The 19,193-nt window shown below is 49.7% G+C and overlaps 3 protein-coding genes across 11 annotated transcripts in view; 2 read left to right on the forward strand and 1 right to left on the reverse strand.

Moving 5' to 3' along the window:
• LOC125686094 (zinc finger protein 501-like) overlaps positions 1-19,193 on the forward strand; it is a 474,399-nt gene that overhangs the window by 36,184 nt on the left and 419,022 nt on the right. For 4 of the 7 annotated variants that reach the window (XM_048929728.1, XM_048929729.1, XM_048929730.1 and 1 more), the window contains exons 1-2: positions 16,172-16,354; positions 18,776-18,856. The exons of 1 other annotated variant lie outside the window; for it this stretch is intronic. In XM_048929728.1, the coding sequence (XP_048785685.1) occupies positions 16,172-16,354; positions 18,776-18,856 (264 nt within the window). Of the gene's footprint in view, positions 1-16,171; positions 16,355-18,775; positions 18,857-19,045; positions 19,173-19,193 lie in introns of those variants that run through there. 2 more of the 7 variants (XM_048929731.1, XM_048929733.1) reach the window with 1 other exon arrangement.
• Positions 1-19,193, reverse strand: part of LOC125686101 (zinc finger protein 664-like) — a 186,064-nt gene that overhangs the window by 18,176 nt on the left and 148,695 nt on the right. The window contains exons 1-5 of one of the 3 annotated variants that reach the window (XM_048929749.1): positions 6,118-6,452; positions 4,156-4,236; positions 3,840-3,966; positions 3,021-3,131; positions 1,629-2,915 (exon numbers count right to left, since the gene is read on the reverse strand). In XM_048929749.1, coding sequence (XP_048785706.1) covers positions 1,933-2,915; positions 3,021-3,131; positions 3,840-3,966; positions 4,156-4,209 — 1,275 coding nt within the window. In that variant the 5' untranslated portion in view covers positions 4,210-4,236; positions 6,118-6,452 and the 3' untranslated portion in view covers positions 1,629-1,932. Of the gene's footprint in view, positions 1-1,628; positions 2,916-3,020; positions 3,132-3,839; positions 3,967-4,155; positions 4,237-6,117; positions 6,458-19,193 lie in introns of those variants that run through there. The other 2 variants (XM_048929751.1, XM_048929750.1) reach the window with 2 other exon arrangements.
• Positions 18,744-19,193, forward strand: part of LOC125686103 (zinc finger protein 239-like) — a 208,912-nt gene continuing 208,462 nt past the window's right edge. Inside the window, exon 1 of the mRNA XM_048929754.1 lies at positions 18,744-18,856. The gene's annotated coding sequence lies outside the window, so the exon portion shown is untranslated. The remainder of the gene's footprint in view (positions 18,857-19,193) is intronic.

Below are 19,193 nucleotides of genomic sequence, written 5' to 3' on the forward strand. Positions count from 1 at the left end.
GAACAGGATGGCTTCCAGAGGGACCAAGGCAGACTTGAGCAGTGGGCCCAGGTGAACCTCACGAGGTTCAGCAACTCTAGTGCAAGGCTCTGCACCTGGGTCAAGGCAGCCCCCATTACCTATACAAGCAGGGGGATTCAAGGATTGAGTGCAGCCCTTCCAAAAAGGACCTGGGGGTACTGGTGGAGCCCAAAAAGCCAACTGTGTCCTGGGCTGCATCAAAAGAAGCGTGGCCAGCAGGGTGAGGGAAGTGATCCTGCACCTCCACTCTGCAGTGATGAGGACACACCTGGAGTACTGCGCCCAGATGTGGAATCCTCTGTACAGGAGGGAGATGGAACTGTTGGAGTGTGTCCACAGAAGGGCCACAAAAATGATTCACAGAGTGGAACACCTCTCCTTGGAGGACAGGCTGAGAGAGCTGGGGCTGTGTGGCCTGGAGAAGAGAAGGCCGCAAGGTGACCTGAGAGTGGCCTTTCAATACCTCAAGGGGAGCTACAGGAAAGAAGGGACAGGCTCTCCAGCAGGGTCTGTGGTGATAGAACAAGCGGAAATGGCTTCAAGCTCAGGGAAGGGAGGTTCAGGTTAGGAATAATGATGTCCGATTTAGCTGCAGTTAAAGAAACTGAACAGTGATAGACGAGAAACGAGAAATGGGAAAGGGAGTTTTATTGGAGGTCTGAGTGGAGAAGCAAGATGAGGAAATACAACAAGGACAGCCTGTGCCAACTGGGGGATCTTTTGATTGACTGGAAGCACGCCTAAAGAGGACTGCTACCCAGGAAAGAGCTGCAGAAAAACTGTTAGGAAATGGTACGGCCATCCAACAGGAGGTGCAGAGAAATACCTGGATCACTGAAGAACACTGAATGCAGCCCCAGCACACACAGTGAGCCTCAGCGCAGATGGCAGCTGCCAGCAGAGCAGCGTGCTGGAGAACCACCTCTGCTGATGTTCTGTACAGCGGGAATGGTGCACAGCCCACAGGTAAGGCAGCACCGAGACGATCCTCTGCTCTTCCTCCGCAGCACCACACGGGACGGCAAATGGAAACGCCATGCCCACGCTGCCACGGGGCGAGGCAGGAAAGGGTGACATGCTCTGCACCGCTCGGCCTCACCTGCTTTGCTGGGAAGTCAGCCGTTCTCCTCTTTTCCATTGGTAAGAAAACAAATTCTCCACCTTCCTTAAGCACTACTTGGTGTCTATTTTTATATATAAATAAATATGTACGGGCTACTATTGCTCACGTGCCGACCGGTGCCTTCTCGGCCAGGCAGCCCTGTTCATTCTGGGCACTGCTCTTTGTTCTCCAGACTGGGGGATGTTTGCTGGATCTGAGGGTGGAGTAGTTGAGGTACCCGCTTTCCTTCACTGTTCTGTCCCTTTCTAGGCTAACACCACGCAAGCAATACCCTTCCCTTTTTACAACAAAATCCGTTTTCTTTTGCCAGATCCCTTATCCACCCCGCAACAGCTGTGGGAGACTGCAAAGCTCCCCAGCACGGGTCTATCCTTTCCAAGTCAGGCACATGTTACAGCTCCCTTACCTGGGAAAGGGGAAGGGGGGTGAAGGGAAAAAGGCAGACAGATGGGCTTAGATTAAAAGAAATACAATTACAAGGAGCTAAGGGAAAGAAACTAATTTATTATATATGATAGCGGGACACAAGATAATACAGTATAGCTGGAATAGAAGCTAATAAATAAAATGATTTTCCGAAACCAAAGTCCGTACTCTAATGCAGTAGGTGAGATGGACAGCAGCACAGAAAGCAAAGAGGCAGTCTCGTGACTCACAGTTTTATCTTTCCCACCGACCAGAAAATGAAAACCTAATAATGAAGGCTTCTGAGAGTTGTAGTTCATCCTTCCCTTCAGAGACCAGGTACCCGGATCTATTGACAATTCACACAGCTTGAGAGTTAGCACTTAGCTTCCAGTACACTGAATGATGTTATAGTGTGGAATACCGATCAGAAAAATCATAAAAGCATTACATGCTCCTGTGTGGGTCTGTTGGTGGCGGTTGAGGTGGGAACTGTTTTTGAAGCACTTGCCGCACTGAGGACACTTATAAGGTCTCTCTCCTGTATGGCTGCGCTCATGATATTTCAGATCACCATTGCTTTTGTAACTTTTCCCACACTCAGCACACTTGTAGGGTCTCTCTCCAGTGTGGATGCGCTGGTGGACAATGAGGTCAGAACTGCTTTTGAAGCTTTTCCCACAGTCAGAGCACTTGTAGGGTCTCTCTCCTGTGTGGATACGTTGGTGGCGGATAAGGTGGGAACGTATTTTGAAGCTCTTCTCGCACTCAGTACAATTATAGGGTCTCTCTTCTGTATGCATACGCTGGTGACGAAAGAGGTTGGAACTGCTTTGGAAGCTCTTTCCGCACTCAGAGCACTTAAAGGATCTTTCTTTTGTGTGGATGCGCAGGTGGTACTTCAATCCAGTTCTGCTCATGAAGCTTTTCTCACACTCAGGACACTTATAGGGTCTTTCTCCTGTGTGCACGCGCTGGTGCTTGATAAGTTCAGATCTCCATTTGTAGCTTTTTCCACAATCTGAGCACTTCAACCGGCACTTCCCAGAGTGTATGCGCTGGTGATTAACAAGGTTGGAATACCTTTTGAAGCTTTTCCCACACTCAGTGCATGGATTCTGCTTTTTCTTCTGGCACACATTCTTGCTCCCGTGGTCTTCAGGCTGCTTTTGACCTGTGCTGAAGTGCAGCAGGTTCCTTGTTGTCTCTTCCGTATGCTTTCCCAGTGGCTCCTTGTAGTGCTCTGCTTGCTCAAAGCCCACCTGGACACCTCCGTCGATATCTTCCACAGAGGTGCTACCCCACTGCCTTTTGCCCATACCACTTTCCTGCAGATCTTCTACTATATATGTGATCCCATCCTCTCCTGGATGACAAAGGAAATCCATAAATAGCACACGGTGTCCCAAACATTTCTCCATCATAGACGGCGTTTATAGCCCCAACCTCCGCCTTCCCTCCACCACCTCACCTGGGCTGAGGTCTCCTGGCACAGCCTCAGGGCTACGCACATCTGGGATCCAGGGATCTTCCCCTCCTTCAAGCTGGGAGATCAGCATGGGTTTGGGGACTGGAAGTGGAGCTTCAATGAGAGAAAACAGGGGAGATGAGAGCATTTCATTGATTCTGGCAGAGCTGTGTGTCCAACAACTCCACTCTGTGTACCTCCCCACAAGGAAACTACAATTATGGCCTAAAGGACACTGGGCCAACACATACCAGCTTCCTTTGGAGCCTACCGTGCTTGTACAACACAAAAAAAATTATGCAGTAGTACTTCTTTTATGTTTTCTTTTAGAACGGTGTGTTTCTTTTCAAGTTGCTTCAAGTTGCTCAATGCCCAAGACATCAGAAAGTTTCATGGGAACTGAACAGAAAATCATAAGTTCGAAAGGAGAAACAAGGGACTCGTTTGGATTCCGGAGCTGGAGCCATCATGTAACACAGAAACATGAGCTGTTTGCAGGTTCTCCCCCTCCTGGCTGATGCCAGTTTGCCAGCACTGACTCAGGGTTTTTATCAGATTGCACAGCACACTAAACTCTCCTGAAACTCATGCCTGTCTCTTTTTGTTTTATTGCTTTTATTTTGATGTTAGTCAATATGTAACTGCATGGTGATTATTCTAAGCCCGGCCTGCAGAGGCTCATTCTGTACCAGCCAAAGGTGCCCTAACGAAGAGGAATCATAGAATCACAAGGTCGGAAACGACCTAGCATTTAGTCCAACCGTCTACTCACCACCATTGCCATCACAAGAACTAAAAAAGGAAAGGCAGCAAAGCCCTCACCCAGCGAGGCCACGCACTGGTACGTCTCCAGCATCACGTCCCGGTACAGCGCTCGCTGCGCAGGGTCCAGCAGCGCCCACTCCTCCCTGCTGAAATACACGGCCACCTCCGCAAAGCTCACGGGCTCCTGCAAGCAAAGAGGCTCCTTGCTGGGAACAGCCAAGGCCCAGGGAAGCAGCTCACACAGGACACAAACTCCCGTCCCAGCCGCTTCTCTTGCCCCAGCACACACACACTGGCTGAGGCCACCTCCCTCTCCCCTGCATTCACATCCCTCGCCCCTCGGCCTCTCCTGCCTGCTTCCCCCAGCCCCTACCTGAGATGCATGTGCTGTGGCCATCTGCTGCTCTCCTGTAGTTGAGATGATCATGGCTGGAAGGTGGAGTTGAACAGGAGCCTGCAGGGACAAGAGAAATGGCAGGGGAGCTGTGAGGGAACGCAGCAGTCCCTGTCCCAGCCCAGCCCTCCACAGCCCATCTGCAGGGCACTGCCTGGGGAATGGCACAGCAGGCCTTGCACAGGAGCACAATCAGCAACAGCATTGGTAACACTCTGGCTAAAAGATGAACCATCTCAAAGCTGTCTCAAACTGTGGGGCGGAAAGAACTGTCGGCTGACACTCAGTTCAACAGCTGAGGGCACATGGACTGTGTGCCTAAGACAAAGCATGGCAAGGACTCTGTCATCTTACCCCAAAACAGGGAGCAGCCCAAATGCTCTTCGAGCTCTCCTGCACAGCAGCGTGCTGCACAATGGGATCTCCCCTCAAGTAGGGATGTCTCTCAAGGTCACGCCTACACACCTGTACCTTGATGCCAAGACTCCTTCCTGACAGAGATCTTCTGGAAGAGACTCATGGTTACTTTGGAGCTATCAGAGCTCCACTGAGGTTATGTCTTAGAGAGACATGATTCCTTCCACAAAAAGCCCTGACCAAGCCTGGGATGAGGACTGGATCCAGCCACTTGCAGGCTCCTTACATCTGTGGTTTGAACAGTTCAGATAGGAGGAGAACTACTCTGAGCCTCGTGACTCAACAAGAAGTTCTCCTGTAGGTGTGTGTGTGTAACCCTATCCTCTATACAGGAAATAACCAAGTGTATCCAGCCATTGCCAGTCTTGTTTCATCACTGCTAAATCACTACAGCATATCAGAATTACATCAATAAATACAGACCTGCTTCTGCCTTAGGAGTGTATATTATAGATAATGACAAAGGGGCAAAGCCGTTGGGGGCCATACAAGGATGAGAGTGGAGAGGTGTTATCTGCAAAGTCCCAGGTTTGGAAGTTGCATATGAAGCAAAGGAGAACAGAAGTAAACAGCAGTGGAGAACAGAAACTAAAGCGGAGGAGAATAAAGCTAAAGAGTCGCAAACAAATCTCCCAAGGAGGAGAAATCAATTTCAGGGAAAAAAAAAAAAAAAAAAAGCCTTACATCTGGGTGTTCACAAAGACACTGTTCATCAACAGCTTCCTGATATTATCTCCAGTTTAATTGTAGCAATCCAGAAATGAGGTAACAGGGAAGGAAAATATTTCAGCTCCTGTACTGTCAGGGTCAGCATGGAAAAGAAAACAGCTTCCCAGTTCCCCCATGTACCTCCAGAGAAACGGCAAGGCCTGAACTCAGAACAAAGAGCCCAGAAGGCATCGGCCCCACCTGTCCCAGGAAAATGGAGATCCGTGAATAAGTTCTGACAGCACAAATGCTTACATTCATCCCAATCGGTCTTTAATGATATCTGGCAAAGTCCTTTCCATAAATAATAAAGCACAAACGTCAGGGCCAGCTCTACTCCCTTCTGGGAAGCTGAGCATGCAGTTCAGGCAGCAAAGAGTTAAGACTACCAGAGGGAACGGAGGAAAATACTGTGTGCCAAAGTGCCGCAGCCTATGTCTGGTTCTCGGGTGAGAAATCCATGCCAGACAGTCACTGTGCAACGATAAACTGTCCTGGAAAATGTTCATGTCTGCAATGGATGACCCTGGGGACGCTCCTTCAGCTCAAACGCTGATCCAACCCCCGGAAAACAGGGAGGCTGCAGCGCGTGTACAAACACAGCGAGCCTCAGCGGAGATGGCAGCTGCCAGCAGAGCAGCGTGCTGGAGAACCACCTCTGCTGATGTTCTGTACAGCGCGAATGGCGCACTGCGCCGAGACGATCCCCTGCTCTTCCTCCACAGCACCGCGCGGGACGGCAAATGGAAACGCCGCGCCCACGCTGCCACGGGGCGAGGCAGGAAAGGGTGACGCGCTCCGCCCGCTCGGCCTCACCTGCTCTGCTGGGAAGAGTCGGCCGTTCTCCTGCCGGCGGCTCCGACGGCTCCGTCTGTGCCCAGAGCTGCCCGCAGGGCTGAGCGCCGTCCCGGGATGTGCAGGGAGCAGCAGCCCGGGAGGTGACACAGCGCCAACGTCGCCGCTCGGAGAGACCAACAGCGCCGGAGAGGAGAGGAAAGGAAAGGAGAAGAGAGCGAGGCGTGGGGGACACAGAGCAGCGGAGCCCAGCGAAGGCCGACTCCCGTCCCGCCGGAACGCAGCCGTCCGTGGCCGTGAGGGAAGAGGAGTTCCGGGCTCAGTCGGGCTGCAACGACTGCCTGGGCCGGGCCGCTGGGCGGAGCCGCCGCCGTGACGGCGCGGGGCAGGGGGCGGCCGCAGGACGAGCTGGGCTGGGCTGCGTGCGTGCCGCGCTGTGCGGGCGGGCGCTGCTGCCGTCTGGGTCAGCGAGCCCGAGGGTGGCAGCGGGAGGCTTTCTGTCGCGAAGGCAGGATTTCCTTTGCCGACTTATATATCGGTTCTTAAACGAACGTACGAATCGCTGTTGCCGACCCGTATCACCAGCACAGCGGGTTTGCTGGGCCAGACGGGCCGCAGCGAGGGGAGCAGCGGCTCCCAGGCGTGTTGCAGCCCGGGTTGTATATCGAGGGGCACAGGAAGGGGTTGGAGCTGGGACAGCGAGGAAGTGAGCAGAGGAGCTCAGCGCGCTCTGCTGCCCGGCTGGCTCTCTGTAACACAGCCCAGCTGGGACTGCGCTTCTCCCCCTGGGCCACGGGAGACAGGAGATGACCTCACTCTGCAGCTCTGGACGCATGGATTGATGTAAGCTTTCAACTCCCCGATGCTTCCTTTTGAGTGTCTGAACGTGAAGCCTCCAAGGGCGGAATTTCCGCTCCTCTCCGTTCCCCCTCAGCCCGCAGTTTCCCTTCGTGGACCCAGCAGGCAACATCTGCGTCTAGCGGCCCTTGCAGCGTTACGTTTTGTGCGCTTAGCGCTGGGCTGATGGCTCACCTTGGCATGTGCAAACCCGTCCCAAGGCTTTTGTTCAGGCTGTCCCGGCAGCTGCCTTTAGCGCACAGCTGCGGGCCCAGAGCACAGCAAGCATCTGCTCCAGCCCCGGCACTGGGCTGTGTAATAGACGCTGAAAAGTTGACAGCCTGTGGGCTGACTGTAGCACACGCTGAGAACGCGCCCGAGCACCACATCAGTGAAGTGCAGCCCAGGCTGCCTCTTGCAAAGGGCGCACGGTGCTGAGAACGTCCCCTGGAAGCGAGCGCGGTGTGCGTGCTTGAGCGGAATGGGAAGCGTCGCCCCCTGGTGGGGGAGGAGGGAGATGCAGCCGAGGCATTCTTGGTGCGGATGGCTGCAGCTGGCACGCATCCAGCGCGAGCCTTCAGGCCCTGTGCTGTCAGGCGGGCAGAGGCTGAAATAGTGGCAGCAGAAAGTTCAGCTCTGCCCAGCAGGGAGAAGAGCTGCAAGGCGAGGGAAGGAACTTTTGCAAGGTGTTTCTGCCTCTGTCTGGCTGGCAGCTGGGGCTGGCAACAGCTATGCTGTGCATTTCAGTTCTAAGAGAGAAGGAGGAATGTATTTATTGATATAATGTTGTTATCATGTAGTGATCAAATAGTGGCTCAGAACATGCTCAGTTGTGCCCCAGCTGTTGAAGCAGGGCTCTGCTATCAGTTCTTTCAGTCCCCATTTTGAGACAAATCTATGGTGGTTAATCTATTTTAGCCAGAGCAACCTGCTGTGTTGTGCATTGCCTTCCTGTGCAGGGTGTTGTGAGCAAGGCCAGGCTGAAGAAGGGAGCTGAGGGAAGAAGCTGGAGGTGGGGGGAAGAGGGAGGAGGGGTGAGCAGGATGTGTCTCTCCTCATCCACCCTACAGTCACTCATGGTTGCATCAGCCATAGCAGGTGGGAAAGGCAGTTACACTGGTACAATCCCAGTGACATTCACTTCCATTTGTATATTTATGTGTGCTTCATTTCTGTGCATGACCATGGATGAGAGATCTGAGTTTTTGTTGTTAGAATTTGTAGTCATACTCACTACATACTGAACACAGGCATTGAGTGCGTATGGTGAGATTTCCTGTCCTGATGTTAACAAAAGTGGTGTTATTCCAGTATCTATCCAAGTAGCAGCATGAGTACAGCATTTCCAATTGCCATCCCAGGGCTGCTAGGAAAAGTAGGAAATCGTCTTGGTTGGGAATACTAAACAGGTCATGCCATTACTGGGAAGGATGATGCTTAATTGTTCTGTTCAGCATCGCTACTATTCAAGAAGTTGTCTACATGGTTCAGTTAAAATTACCAGCACAGCGTTGGTAGGTGGTGGTCTGACTGTCACAGGCTGGCTTGGCTGCAATGGTGTCACATTCTCTTCTCAGGAGGTGAAAAAATCATCTCTGTTTGGTTGGATGTTTTGTTGATTTATTTCTGTGTTTGTTTTAAGTAGCCATACTATCCTCCTTCCACTTTTGCATTTCCTTTCCCGAGGAATGTGAGCCATTATCACTTTCAGGTAACATCAGCAGTAGATGGATTTGAGAACTAAATCAGTCATCTTCAGTGTACCTTTCCCATCCCCTATCTGAGGGCTTAGTAGATTTAATCAAGGCCATGGGTACTTCCACTCCTGAGAAGATGTACAGACATCTCCCAGAGGATTGAATCCCTTTGCCAGCAGGTGTTCCCCTCACTGTCTGTAGAGGTGGTTCTCCAGCACGCTGCTCTGCTGGCAGCTGCAGTCTGCGCTGAGGCTCGCTGTGTTTGTGTGCTGGGGCTGCATTCAGTGTTCTTCAGTGATTCAGGTATTTCTCTGCATCTCCTGTTGGATGGCCATACCATTTTCTAACAGTTTTCTGCAGCTCTTTCCTGGGTAGCAGTCCTCTTTAGGCGTGCTTCCAGTCAACCAAAAGATCCCCCGGTGTCATGAAGTTGACCAGATCAATCTATGTCCGTGACAGGGGCGACAGGCCTCTGCCCTCCCCCTCCACCCCAGTCCCACAAAAAATGGGAAGGAAGTAAGGAAGGAAAAGAACGGCAACAATCTATGAAGGAAAACTTATTTTACTATAATATTGGAATACAAGATAACACAATATAATACAATTTAATTGAAATTGAGATTAATAAATCAGACAAGATGAGAGAGAGAGTTCCTGGGACCGAGTCAAACCTGAAAAGCTTGGAACGGCTAGGAAAGCACCTCCAGCACCCACTGCAAGGCAGCAAAGAGAGCGCCCCCCCCACCCAGAAGGGTCAGATCCCGTGACTGCTGTAATGTACAGGGATAGGTACTTGGAATTGGGGCAGTGACACTTTAATGCCCCGTACACTACATGATGTTTTGATGTGGAATACTGAAACCCAAAAACAAAAAACTTAGAACCATGACATTCCACCCCTTATTCTACATCGTTACATCATGCTTAAAATATATATACATATATACAAACAAACAAAAAATGATTAAAATGCATTACACACACATGACACATAGAATTACTAACTGCATTCCCCCAGCATCAAGTTTCCTTGTGGTACACATTGAACATCCCCATTCTTCTGCATTACCCACCAAGTGGATCCTGGTCCCTGGGCAAAAACTGTACCACGGAGAGGTTTGCCCTTTCCAGAAGCTGGAAGAACCCAAACTGCCTTTCCTAACATGTTCTTTACATGTACAACGGGGACTTTATCTCCCTCTACGGTATGTAGGGAACTGGATTGGTTAGGACCATCACGATTGATTGATCCTCTGGTATTGACTACCCAGGTGGCTTCTGCCAAATGCTTCTCCCAGTGCTTAAATGTTCCGCCACCCAGTGCTTTTAGCATCGTTTTTAACAATCCATTGTATCGTTCAATTTTACCAGAGGCTGGAGCATGATAGGGAATATGGTAAATCCACTCAATGCCATGATCTTTGGCCCAAGTATTTACAAGAGAATTTTTGAAATGAGTCCCATTATCTGACTCAATCCTTTCTGGGGTGCCATGTCGCCACAGGACTTGTTTCTCGAGACCCAGTATGGTGTTTCTGGCGGTAGCATGGGGTACTGCATATGTTTCCAGCCACCCAGCGGTTGCCTCCACCATGGTGAGCACATAATGCTTACCATTGCGAGATCGTGGCAAGGTGATATAATCAACCTGCCATGCCTCCCCATATTTGCACTTTTGCCATCGCCCTTCCTCCCACAGAGGTTTCATCCTCTTGGCTTGTTTGATGATGGCACATGTTTCACAGTTATGAATAACCTGTGCAATGGCATCCATAGTTAAATCCACCCCTCGGTCTCTAGCCCATTTGTATGTTGCATCTCTCCCTTGATGACCTGAGGTCTCATGGGCCCACCGAGCCAGAAATAATTCACCCTTGTTCTGCCAGTCCAGGTCTATTTGAGCCACCTCAATTCTGGCAGCTCGGTCTACCTGATGGTTATTTTGCTGTTCTTCAGTAGCCCGACTCTTGGGCACATGAGCATCTACATGACGCACCTTTACAACTATAGTCTTTGTTCGGGCAGCAATGTCTTTCCACAGTTCAGCAGCCCAAATAGGTTTACCCCTTCTTTGCCAATTATTTTGCTCCCACTGCTGTAACCACCCCCATAAGTCATTCGCTACCATCCACGAGTCAGTGTAAAGATAGAGCATTGGCCACCTCTCCCGTTCAGCAACGTCTAAGGCCAGTTGGACAGCCTTTACCTCTGCACATTGCCTTGATTCTCCTTTCCCTTCAGTGGCCTCAGCAACTTGTCATGTGGGGCTCCACACAGCAGATTTCCATCTGCGATGCTTTCCCACAATACAACATGATCCGTCTGTGAACAGGGCATATTTCTTTTTGTTCTCTGGTAGTTCATTGTATGGTGGGGCTTCTTTAGCATGTGATACTTCTTCTCCTGGTGGTGTTCCAAACTTCAGGCCAGTCCATGATGACCTCTAGGATTCCTGGATGGCTGAGGTTCCCCATCCGCGCTTGCTGTGTAATCAGTGCAATCCACTTACTCCAAGTGGCATCAGTAGCATGATGGGTGGAGGGAACCTTTCCCTTGAACATCCAGTTCAGCACTGGCAGTCGAGGTGCCAGAAGGAGCTGTGTGTCAGTACCGACTACTTCAGAAGCAGCCCGAACCCCCTCATAAGCGGCTAAGATCTCCTTCTCAGTTGCAGTGTAGTGCTCTTCAGACCCTCTGTATGCCAGACTCCAGAATCCCAGGGGTCGGCCTCGGGTCTCTCCCGAGGCTCTTTGCCACAAACTCCAAGTGGGACCGTTCTCTCCAGCAGCAGTATAGAGGATGTTCTTTATACCCTGTCCCATTCATACTGGCCCTAGGGCCACGGCACGGGCTATCTCCTGTTTAATCTGTTCAAAAGCCTGCTGCTGCTCAGGGCCCCATGTAAACTCATTTCTCATTCGCGTCACATAATAAAGTGGGCTTACAGTGAGGCTGTAGTTTGGAACATGCATTCTCCAAAAGCCCACTGCACCCAGAAAAGATTGTGTCTCTCTTTTGCTAGTGGGTGGAGACATAGCAGTGATTTTGTCCATCACATCTGTCGAGATGTGATGACGGCCATCTTGCCACTTTATACCTAGGAACTGAATCTCCTGGGCAGGTCCTTTCACTTTGCTTTGCTTAATAGCAAAACCAGCACTCAGAAGAATTTCGATTATTCGCTCTCCTTTCGTGAAGACTTCTTCTGCTGTATCGCCCCACACAATGATGTCATCAATGTACTGCAGGTGCTCAGGAGCACTGCCCTGTTCCAGTACAGTTTGGATCAACCCATGGCAAATGGTCGGGCTGTGTTTCCACCCGTGGGGCAAACGATTCCAGGTATACTGAATGCCCCTCCAGGTGAAAGCAAACTGTGGCTTGCATTCTTTGGCCAAAGGAATGGAAAAGAAGGCATTAGCAATGTCAATGGTGGCATACCATTTGGCTGCTTTTGACTCCAGTTCATACTGGAGTTCTAACATGTCTGGCACAGCAGCACTCAGTGGGGGTGTGACTTCATTCAGGCCACGGTAGTCCACCGTCAGCCTCCATTCTCCACTGGCTTTACGCACTGGCCATATGGGGCTGTTAAAAGGCAAGTGAGTTTTGCTGATCACTCCCTGGCTCTCTAGCTGACGAATTAACTTATGAATGGGGAGCAAAGAATCCCTGTTGGTGCAGTACTGACGCCTGTGCACCGTTTTTGTAGCAATTGGTACGTGTTGCTCTTTTACTCGCAGTAACCCCACAACAGACGGATCTTCTGACAGGCCAGGCAAAACAGACAGCTGCTTAATGTTGTCTGTGTCCACAGCAGCTATTCCAAAAGCCTATTGATACCCCTTAGGATCCTTGAAATGCCCCCTTCTGAGATAATCAATACCTAGTATACATGGAGCCCCTGGGCCCGTCACAATAGGATGTTTTTGCCAGTCCTTACCAGTGAGGCTTATCTCAGCCTCCAACACAGTCAATTCTTGAGAGCCCCCGGTCACTCCAGAAATATGGATTGATTCTGTCCCCTCATGACTCGAGGGCATCAGAGTGCACTGTGCACCAGTGTCCACCAGTGCCTTATATTTCAGTGGTTCTGATGTGCCAGGCCATCGAATCCACACAGTCCAATATACTCTATTATCCCTTTCTCCCCCCTGACTGAGGGCAGGGCCCCTCTATTCATTACCTGTGGTAACTGGAGCAACTGCACTGGTGGTTGATCTGCCTTGTAATTCTTTCACCCGGGCTCGTAGTACAGGAGTAGGTTGACCGTGCCACTTCCCCATGTCTTCTCCATGGTCACGTAGGTAATACGATAAGGCAATTCGCGGTGTATTACCCCTTACTTGAGCTGGAGAGCGTCTGCCTCTAACAGCTGAGATTTTTGATGGTGCACGTGAGAAGGAAGGTTCATCGTCTTTAGTTAGATGGGCTTGCATAAATTTCATCATCTCCTTCATCTCCTTCATTAGACTCTTTTGATTATCCTGATCTTCATCAAGTGTCTCTGATACTGCTACAGGTTTGTCATGACTGATCAGTTGAGACACTTGCGCTTGCACCTCATTCAGTTGGTCCGTCGTTTTTGAGATAGCTGCAACAGCAGAAAGAGTGGGGGGTAGCAACTGTTCATAGTTTTAGAGCGTAAGAATTAATTCATAAACTAAGGGTGTTCTCTGTTGTTCCTTGTATCTGTCACACTGACATTAGTGTAGCGGCATATTTGTGCGGTGCTGTTGTCATGAGTTTCTGCCATACCTCAGGTGTCATCCTCACTTTTTCAGGGTTGCAGTCTTGGCGTGGGTGGTTAGGAACAAAGTTAAGGTCATACAACATTTCCACCACACCTATTTCCCTCAAATACTGGATACCCTTTTCCACTGTATCCCATTTTTTCATTGCAATCTTCAAACCGTTTTTGAAGGGATACTTTTCCTTCATGGCTATTAACACTCATTCCCAGAGGGTGGTAGCCTCATCCGAACATCGACTAATTCCTCTATCAATAGCTGGATCTCTGGCAATGGCACCTAGTTGGTGAGCTTCATTACCATCCAGAGACAAGCTATGGGCCCCACTGTCCCAACAGCGAACCAACCAGGAAACAAGAGTTTCATTCGGGCGCCATGTAAACTCCTTTCTTGAACCTTGGATTTCAGTCATCTTTAGAGATCGACGAGTAGTAATAGAGACTTCATCACTCTCTTCTGCATGTCTCCTAGTTTTTTCTTTTGCCTTTCGCGATGGTGGTGGTTCCTAGGAGGGCCCCTCACCTGGATCTTCCTCCACCTTCGCCTCCTCCTCTTCTTCTCTTTTTCGTTCAAGACACAAAGACACTCGTTTCCATTTCTTGCCCTCCACAGGAGCAACTGGTATTGTTACTGGTGTCTCCTGTAATTGGTTAGATTTTACTTGGAGATTTTCCCCTTTGGCTTGAACCTCAGCTCGGAAACTCTCTCTCTCCAGAATGGTATTATATAGGGCACGGTAAGCACAAGCCAAACCCCAAATCAGTTGTACCTCCTTAGATTTATGTAAGCCGCATCGTCCCTGACTCAAATACTGGCTTAGTTTCTCAGGATCCCACAGGTGTTCAAGAGTAAAATCCCATGACACTGCGGGTCCCCATGCTTCTAAGACCTTTCCTAAACCTCTCCATATCCCCTACCAGTCATCATTCTCTGGTTTTGGAAGAGACTCCTTCCTCTTATTATTCACAATTATTAACACAATTATGAATACAATCAGAGAACTTAATGACACGCAGACCAACATGAGTATTAATTCAAGATTCGAAAAACGTTTGACAAACCAAGAAGAAAACCCGGAGACTGGTCTGAACATCGTGTTGTTTGTAAAATTAGCTATTCCATTAGGGATGTAGTTGTTTGTGAAATTAGCCATTCCTTCTGGGATGTAAATGTCAAAATTCAAATCATACCACATTGCATATAGGTAAAATATAGGTGTCTCCATCAGTGCCATTAGGTAGTTATATATAGATGCAATTCCACAACACACAAGTGTGAGATGGATTATTGGCCAGTAGGTTGTGACTAACACCATTGCTTTTAATCCTTTACCCAGCACCCCCACAATAACGAGTGGGTTCATCACTGGTGCTTGCTAAAAAGGGGTTAATGAATTGAAGCTAACAAGACGAGGGAAAAAAAAAAGGAAAAAAGGCACTACCCAGACTAAGTAGTGCTGAAAGTTTACAAATATCCCAGAACACTGGCAGTACGCCTAATCTTTCAAGGTCAGGTTTTCCAGCACAGAAACCTGAACTACTGATAATGCTCCTTAATGAAGCTCTCTAAGAGCAGAGAGAAAAAGAGATTCGTTCTAAAAGCTAAAAAGCAGTGAGCCCCACGTTGGGCGCCAGAAATCTGTCACGGAGTTGACCAGATCAATCTATGTCCGTGACAGGGGGCAACAGGCCTCCCCCCCCATCCCAGTCCCACAAAAAATGGGAAGGAAGGAAGGAAGGAAAAGAACGGCAACAATCTATGAAGGAAAACTTATTTTACTGTAATACTGGAATACAAGATAACACAATATATACAATTTAATTGAAATTGAGATTAATAAATCAGACAAGATGAGAGAGAGAGTTCGCGGGACCGAGTCAAACCTGAAAAGCTTGGAACGGCTAGGAAAGCACCTCCAGCACCCACTGCCAGGCAGCAAAGAGAGCGGCCCCCCCACCCAGAAGGGCCAGATCCCGTGACTGCTGTAATGCACAGGGATAGGTACCTGGAATTGGGGCATTAACACTTTAATACTGAAACCCAAAAACCAAAAAACATAGAACCATGACACCCGGTTGGTACAGGCTGTCCTTGTTGTATTTCGTCATCTTGCTTCTCCACTCAGACCTCCAATAAAACTCCCTTTCCCCTTTCTCATCTATCACTGTTGTGTTTTTTTAACTGCAGCTAAGCTAGACACTAAGCACTAATTCTGCTGCCTCTGTTTGCTGAACAGAGAGGCAGTGCCTTCAATTACAGTGTTCTTGATGCAATTTCACATCTGTTTGGAATCAAACTATAAAGGTTCAGCATGTGTGGCATAAAGGATTGTAGGTGACACAGGGAGGTCTTTGTTTATTTTGTGAATAAACATTATCTTCAGAACTTTTACACTGTAGCGCAGCAGAAATATTGCGAATATCAATCGTTTTTCATCCAGGGAAGAACCATCTCCTTTGCTTCATATGTTACTTCCAAACCTGACATTATGCTGATAACACCATTCTTTTTCATCCTTTTACTGCCCCTAATGACATCTGCTTACTTCTCAACTACAATAGTTGTCATGAGAGCATTCATAGAAGAATTTGGGATGTGCCCCATGTCTCTTGTAATCGGTTTGTGTCCCTTCTTGCCGTTCTGCAGACTTTGCAAACTTGTCACAGATGGATCCAAACACAATATACACTCCTAAGGGAAAAGCAGGTGGGGACCCAAGCAGTAAATACCCCCACCATAACGACAGAGCAAGTCCAAGACCGCCTCATGAGACTGAATGCTTAGAAGTCTATGGGGCCAGATGGCGTGCATCCCAGGATTCAGAAGGAGCTGGCTGAGGTGGTTGTCGAGCCACTCTCCATCATATTTGAAAAGTTGTGTCTGTCAGGTGAGGTCCCAGATGACTGGAGGAAGGATCACGTCACTCCCATTTATAAGAAAGGGAGCAAGGAGGACCTGGGGAGCTACAGGCCGGTGAGTCTCACTTCTGTACCTGGGAAGATCATGGAATGACGTCCTTGATCACATGAGGAATGTGTGTGTGATCTGAGACAGCCAGCACGGCTTCACCAGGGGAAGGTCATGCTTAACCAATCTGGTGGCCTTCTATGATGGAGTGACGGCATTGGTGGACAAAGGAAAGGTGACCGATGTCATTTACCAGGACTTGAGCAAGACCTTTGACATGGTCCCCCACCACATCCTTACCTCCAAGTTGGAGGGATGGGGAATTGATAGGTGGACCACCCAATGGGTAAGGGATTGGTGGAAAGGCTGCAGACAGAGGGTGGTGATTAATGATGCTATGTCAAGGTGGAGGCCCATAAAGAATGGTGTCCCTCAGGGATTGTCTTGGGACCGGTGCTCTTTAACATCTTTATCAATGACATAGACGATGGAATTGGATGCACCCTCAGCAAGTTTGCTGACAACACCCAGCTGAGTTGTGCGGTTGACACAGTGGAAGGAAGGGATGCCATTCAGAGGGACCTCAACAGACTTGAAAGGTAGGCCTGGGTGAACCTAATGAGGTTCAACAAGGTTTGGCACATGGGCTGAAGGAATTGCATGCATTTATACAGACTGGAAGGAGTGGTCCTTGAGAGCAGCCCTGCAGAGAAGGACCTGGGGTACCTGGGGAAGAAAACTTGAATGTGAGCCAGCAGTGTGCTCTTGTAGTTCGGAAAGCAAATGGGATCCTGGGCTCCATCAAAAGAGGGGCGGCCAGCAGGACGTGTAGGCGATTGCCCCCTCTACTCTGCCTTTGTGAGGCCCCATCTGCAGAACTGTGGCCAGGTCTGGAGCCCCCAGTACAAGAAAGACAGAGAGCTGTTGGAGGGGTCCAGATGAGAGCCACAGAGATTATCAGGGGGCTGGAGCACCTCCACTACAAATACAGGCTGAAGGATGTTGAGGACTGGCTTGAGAAACAAGGCCATGTTTCAAGGACATAATAATGGTGTAGAGGAATTTGGGTAAACAACTTGTTGCAAGTTGTATGAAAAAGCCATTGTGAGGGGTAGGCACAGGAGGGAATTTCGTGTTGTCACGGTTACAGGAGGATGTGAATAAGCAATAACCAATAAGAATGCGACAAATGTACCTAAACTTATATATTCTATTGCTCTGCCATTAAACGTTGGACTTAGCTGCTAACTTGTATCGAGTCGTCTCTAAGTAATTGTCCCAGGTCCCGCTCCTGCAGAGGGAGCTGAACTTATTCAGCCTGGAGAAAAGAAGGCTGCAGGGTGACCTCATTGCAGTCTTTCCGTACCTAAAGGAAGCCTACAAACAGGAGGGGAATCAACTCTTTAGAAGGGTAGATAACAGCAGGACAAGGGGAAATGGTTTTAAGTTGAGGGAGGGAAGATTTAGGTGGGATGTCAGGGGGAAGCTCTTTACTATGAGAGTGGCAAGGTGCTAGAACAGAGAGGTTAAGGATACCCTGTCCCTAGAGGTGTTCAAGGGTAGGTTGGATGGGACCCTGGGCAACCTGGTCTAGTATTAAATGTGGAGATTGGTGGCCCTGGATGTGGTAGGGGGGTTGGAGATTCAAGACCCCTGAGGTCCCTTTCAACCCATTCGATGTGATTCTATTACTATATATATTGATACAATACAGATAGGTTGTAGTGATCTAATAGTGACATAACAAGTTTGGAAATGGCTGGATACACTTGGTTATTTAGTGCATAGAGGATAGGGTTACACAGACACATACAGGAGGCCCTCCCACTGTGTCATGAGGCTCAGAGTAGTTCCCCTCCTATCTCAACTCTTCAAACCACAGATGTAAGGAGCCTGCAAGTGGCTGGATCCAGTCCTCATCCCTGGCTTGGTCAAGGGTTTTTGTGGAAGGACTTGTGTGTGCACAGTCCCTCTAAGACATAACTTTAGAGCTAAGCTCACAATGCTCCAAAGTAAGCATGAGTCTCTTACAGAAGATCTGTATCAAGAACGAGTCTTGACATCATGCTGTGTTGGATCTCTGTGCTAGTGTGACCTTGAGAGACATCCCTATTTGAGGGGAGATCCCATTGTGCAGCCCATTGCTGTGCAGGAGAGCTGAAAAGGCACCTGGGCTGCTCCCTGTTTTGGGGTAAGATGACAGAGTCCTTGCCATGCTTTGTCTTAGGCACACAGTCCATGTGCCCTCAGCAGTTGAACTGAGTGTCAGCCGACAGTTCTTTCCGCCCCACAGTTTGAGACAGCTTTGAGATGGTTCATCAGCTTTAGCCAGAGCATTACCAGTGCTGTTACTGATTGTGCTCCTGTGCAAGGCCTGCTGTGCCATCCCCCAGGCAGTGCCCTGCAGATGGGCTGTGGAGGGCTGGGCTGGGACAGGGACTGCTGCGTTCCCTCACAGCTCCCCTGCCATTTCTCTTGTCCCTGCAGGCTCCAGTTCAACTCCACCTTCCAGCCGTGATCATCTCAGCTGCAGGAGAGCAGCAGATGGCCATAGCACATCCATCTCAGGTAGGGGCTGGGGGAAGCAGGCAGGAGAGGCCGAGGGGCGAGGGATGTGAATGCAGGGGAGAGGGAGGTGGCCTCAGCCAGCGTGTGTGTGCTGGGGCCAGAGAAGCATCTGGGACGGGAGTTTGTGTCCTGTTTGAGCTGCTTCCCTGGGCCTTGGCTGTTCCCAGCAAGGAGCCTCTTTGCTTGCAGGAGCCCGTGAGCTTTGCGGAGGTGGCCGTGTATTTCAGCAGGGAGGAGTGGGCGCTGCTGGACCCTGCGCAGCGAGCGCTGTACCGGGACGTGATGCTGGAGACGTACCAGTGCGTGGCCTCGCTGGGTGAGGGCTTTGCTGCCTTTC

The sequence above is a fragment of the Lagopus muta genome, chromosome 31 (genome assembly GCF_023343835.1).
Source record: "Lagopus muta isolate bLagMut1 chromosome 31, bLagMut1 primary, whole genome shotgun sequence".
NCBI lineage: Eukaryota > Metazoa > Chordata > Aves > Galliformes > Phasianidae > Lagopus > Lagopus muta.